The following is a 4,144-nucleotide window of genomic DNA, read 5'->3' on the forward strand; positions in this document are numbered from 1 at the left end:
ATTACTTTTAATACTATCACTATTGTAACTTCATCACGTACACCATACATCTTCACTGGCTACTTTTTACATCAAAATGAAAATACTCTTAGCACTATCATCCAGTCTGAATGATCGTGAATAGGCCCTGTTCACTTTCCCCCTCTCTTCGCCAGGAACCCCAAAGACACTGCAACATTAATAAACATGGAGTGATTAGAGTCCCTATTGCAAGGACCTATTAAAACGTTTATACAGTTTATGGCCATGGCGCGCCGACCCCTTTATTTCGTGAAGAAATAGGGTAATTTGAGCTGATTTAATAATCTTCTTTACTTGCTTGATGCAAATTGAATATTTCAGTAAACAAATGTGACCGAATTTTCTGTAAAGTGGTAGGCTAAATGCAAGGGAATGGAACATGGCAAGAATTATAGGAATTTATGTATGTTCATATATATATATATAAAACCTGCGTGTATGAGGCTGATTATCATTAAGCTGATGTTCAATTCAATGTGAGTATGGAACATTAGAGGTTATTCAAAAGTATAAACAGGTATTCAAAAAGAATATCTTGATATTTCACGAATCTGACGTTAGGAAGAGGTAATCTGACTAACCTGATAAGACTTAGAGGTTCTTTGGACTTAGGAATATGATCAAACTAGACGCTGGTCTCAAATTAACATGTCATGCCCACGCAATCTTGGTTTTGATATTTTTTTCTTCGTCTGCAACATGTTAATCAACGAAGCTCTTTGTCACCTTTTTTCTCTCTTTCTGCAATCACCTTTTCGACCAACCATTCCTTTCACTTATCTAGGCTCCGTGCATTTACCTCCACGTCTAAGACCACCCCCAATCAAAGTTCGTCTTTTGATAACATCCATCCCCGCCTCATCCACTTCTTAAATGACAACTTTCTCGAGAGAGCAACTCATCTCCGATCTTGTATGAACCCTACCAATGCCTGCGATAGGCCTATGCGCCCTGGAAATGCCCTCCACCCATCATCAGCATTTGAACACTAATCTATGTCCATTCATCGTCGAGTTAAAATTTCAGCCATCTTTGTACATAAATTCATCCTTCCCTCGAATTGCTAGCAAGGTAATCACAGGGTCCTAATGGTCATCTCTGCTTAATCTGTTATATATATATATATATATATATATATATATATATATATATATATACATATATATACATATATATACATATATATATACATAAATATACATAATATATATATAACGAAAAATAGTGTGTAGGTATATATAAATTATGAAAAATGTAATTTGTCAGCAAAGTCATGCTTTGGTTAGCACAATAAAAATACAGACAAATTAAGCAAGTGAGCAGTCTCTCCTTGATCATTCACACCTGATTTTGGCACTAGTATTCTATTCTATATGGACTGATTTTAGTGCATACAGCTAATCAGACTATCCTTATAAAATCAATGTAATTTTACTGCCGAGAAGAATAGTAGGGAAATCATCATAAATGTATGTACATATGTGAAGTGTAGGCATGTACACATTCACACGCTCTCTCTCTCTCTCTCTCTCTCTCTCTCACTTTCTCTCTCTCTCACTTTCTCTCTCTCTCACTTTCTCTCTCTCTCACTTTCTCTCTCTCTCACTTTCTCTCTCTCCCACTTTCTCTCTCTCTCTCACTTTCTCCCTCCCTCCCTCTCTCACTTTCTCTCTCTCTCTCTCTCTCTCTCTCTCTCTCTCTCTCTCTCTCTCTCTCTCTCTCTCTCTCTCTCACTCACTCACTCTCTCATAGAGTGACACATAGATAGGCAAATAATTACACAGGCAGATAGACAAGGTGACCGATAGATATAGAAAAAAACATAAATGGGTATAAATAGTCGTTGTAGTATTCCTGGTAACACACGTAGTCCTATTGCAGATAATGGACAAAGTGTTTGGTGATGATGGTTGTGATAAGGGTGGTGGTAGTGTAGTGGTAGTGGTAGTGACGGTAGTAGAAGTAGTAGTAGTAGTAGTAATAGTAGCAGTAATACTAATAGTAATAGTATTAGTAGTAGAAGTAGAAGTAGCAGTAGTAGTAATTGTAGTAGTAATAGTAGTGATAATAGTAGTAGTAGTAGAAGTAGATGTGGTGGTCTAGTAGAAGTAATGATGGTGGTGGTATTGGTGGTCATGATAATGGTAATGATAATGATAAATTATAATAATGATAACCATCACCGGCGATGGTGATGGTGGTGTTGGTGGTCATGATAATGGTAATGATATTGGTAATGATAATGGTAATGGTGGCGGCGCCGACGGCGGTGGTGGTGATGGCGGCAGTGATGATAATGATGATGATGATGATGATAATGATGGCGGGGGTGGTGTTAATGGTAATAGGGGGTAATGATTGTGGTAGTGGAAATAGCAACGATAAGAACCATTGGTAAGAGGAAATAGCGGCAATGAATAGTGACGAAATCAAGCATGGCCAATATCTGTTCTAAAATATCAGTGATGACACTGGAGAAAAAAAAAAAAAAAGAAAAAAAAAAAAAGAAAAAAAAAATCATAATTAACAATACAAAAAATAACAATAACGATGAGTTTAATAATAATAAAAAAATACATTCACACACACACACATCATAAAAGTAATCTAAACATCAACAATAACTCGTGACAGTGAAGTCGAAATAGAAATAAATAAAGAATCTTTTATCTTCACAAGGGCGGTAGAAGCCTCAGTATCCCCGTGCAGTGCCACAGTGCCAACTCCAGCTTAGGTCTTGACATAATCTGCGCTGCGTCATGGCACGGCATGTCTCTGCGGTGTGTCACAGATTAAAAGTTTTTTTTTTTTTGGTCTCGTTTGTCAGTTGAGACATTATCAAGGGCTAGATTTTTGCTCGTATAGGCACTAGATTGCCTTACCTCCAGATGGCACTGTTTGTATGATATTATCATCAATATCATAAACATTGATATCATCAATATTAGCATCATCTCTCTCATCTTCCACATTATTAGGCCTACCTTGTTTCTTTTTAGTCTTTTTTTTTTTTTCTTTTTCTTTTTTTACGCCGATGCAACACGATACAAATAAGATCTACTCGTAGCTCTGAGCGCATTTCATCGGTCTGCTCAAATCTCAACGCTGTATTTACATCCCATACCAGTACTACCTAAACTGAAAATGCATTTCAACGTTTAAGCGAAACTGTTCTACCGTCTTCTCTTTGTTAAGATTCATGGGGTGACGGAACATGTCTATTACTCAGCTATCGGTGAAATATACGATTTCAGGCTAACATCACGTGTTCAAGTAGGCCTATGTTACACACTGGATTAGATAATTTATTCAATGATGTGATTATCCCGCTTGCAATTAGTCATCATTATAAAAAAGGAAATCATACAACCGTACATACAACTTAAACCCAAATTAAAATTAGAAAAAAAAAAAAATAACAACCCGGAATGTTGACAATAAAATGCCCCTAAAATGCAATAAATTCGAGAGAGAGAGAGAGAAAAAAAAAAAAAAACCAAGGAAGGCATACGACACGACCGCCGCCATTTTGTGAGCCAACCATATTTGGAGATTCTCTACAAGATGCTCAGGTCTGCTCAACACTCACCAAGCAACCTACAATTCTACAAGACTGAAAATGCTTCCCCTCACTTTCCCAGAGCACCGACTTCCATCATCTGCAAGAGGGCGAGGTGAACCAATCGATGAGAAAGGTATGCTAGACAAAGTGTCGCCCTGGCTGGGTAAACTACCAGCTGCATTACCACGGCTTGGCTCCTGGTTCCTCATGGGCGTGGGTGGTAGTTCTGGCGATTAAAAAAAAAGGGGGGGGGGGGCGGTGATAGGGCGGGGACAAACATACTAGCCTATTACTTGCAGAATCTGATTATATAACAGGACCTTAAAAATAGAATTACTTACTTTTGTACAGTTAATTGTAATGCGATGGACCGATGTTCGGATAAAAAAGAGAAAATGTTACGACTGACAAGAACATGGAATTCTATCACTTCGCGTCTAAAACGGAACGGCAGAGAGAAACAACTACGAAAAAGAAAATAAATGACTTCTCCACGTTGGTTCGCATGAACAAGCTTTCTTGCAATTGCTGTGCATGCTAAAAATAAACCTCAAACTAGTT

General features: G+C 37.7%; 1 protein-coding gene across 1 annotated transcript in view; it reads left to right on the forward strand.

The window, feature by feature from the left end:
* LOC125027266 overlaps positions 1 to 3,820 on the forward strand; it is a 9,928-nt gene extending 6,108 nt beyond the window's left edge. Inside the window, exons 8-10 of the mRNA XM_047616234.1 lie at positions 1,903 to 1,974; positions 2,701 to 2,801; positions 3,586 to 3,820. Coding sequence (XP_047472190.1) covers positions 1,903 to 1,974; positions 2,701 to 2,801; positions 3,586 to 3,820 — 408 coding nt within the window. The remainder of the gene's footprint in view (positions 1 to 1,902; positions 1,975 to 2,700; positions 2,802 to 3,585) is intronic.
* The last annotated feature ends 324 nt before the right edge of the window (positions 3,821 to 4,144 follow it).

The sequence above is a fragment of the Penaeus chinensis genome, chromosome 7 (assembly GCF_019202785.1).
Source record: "Penaeus chinensis breed Huanghai No. 1 chromosome 7, ASM1920278v2, whole genome shotgun sequence".
In the NCBI taxonomy this organism is placed as follows: domain Eukaryota; kingdom Metazoa; phylum Arthropoda; class Malacostraca; order Decapoda; family Penaeidae; genus Penaeus; species Penaeus chinensis.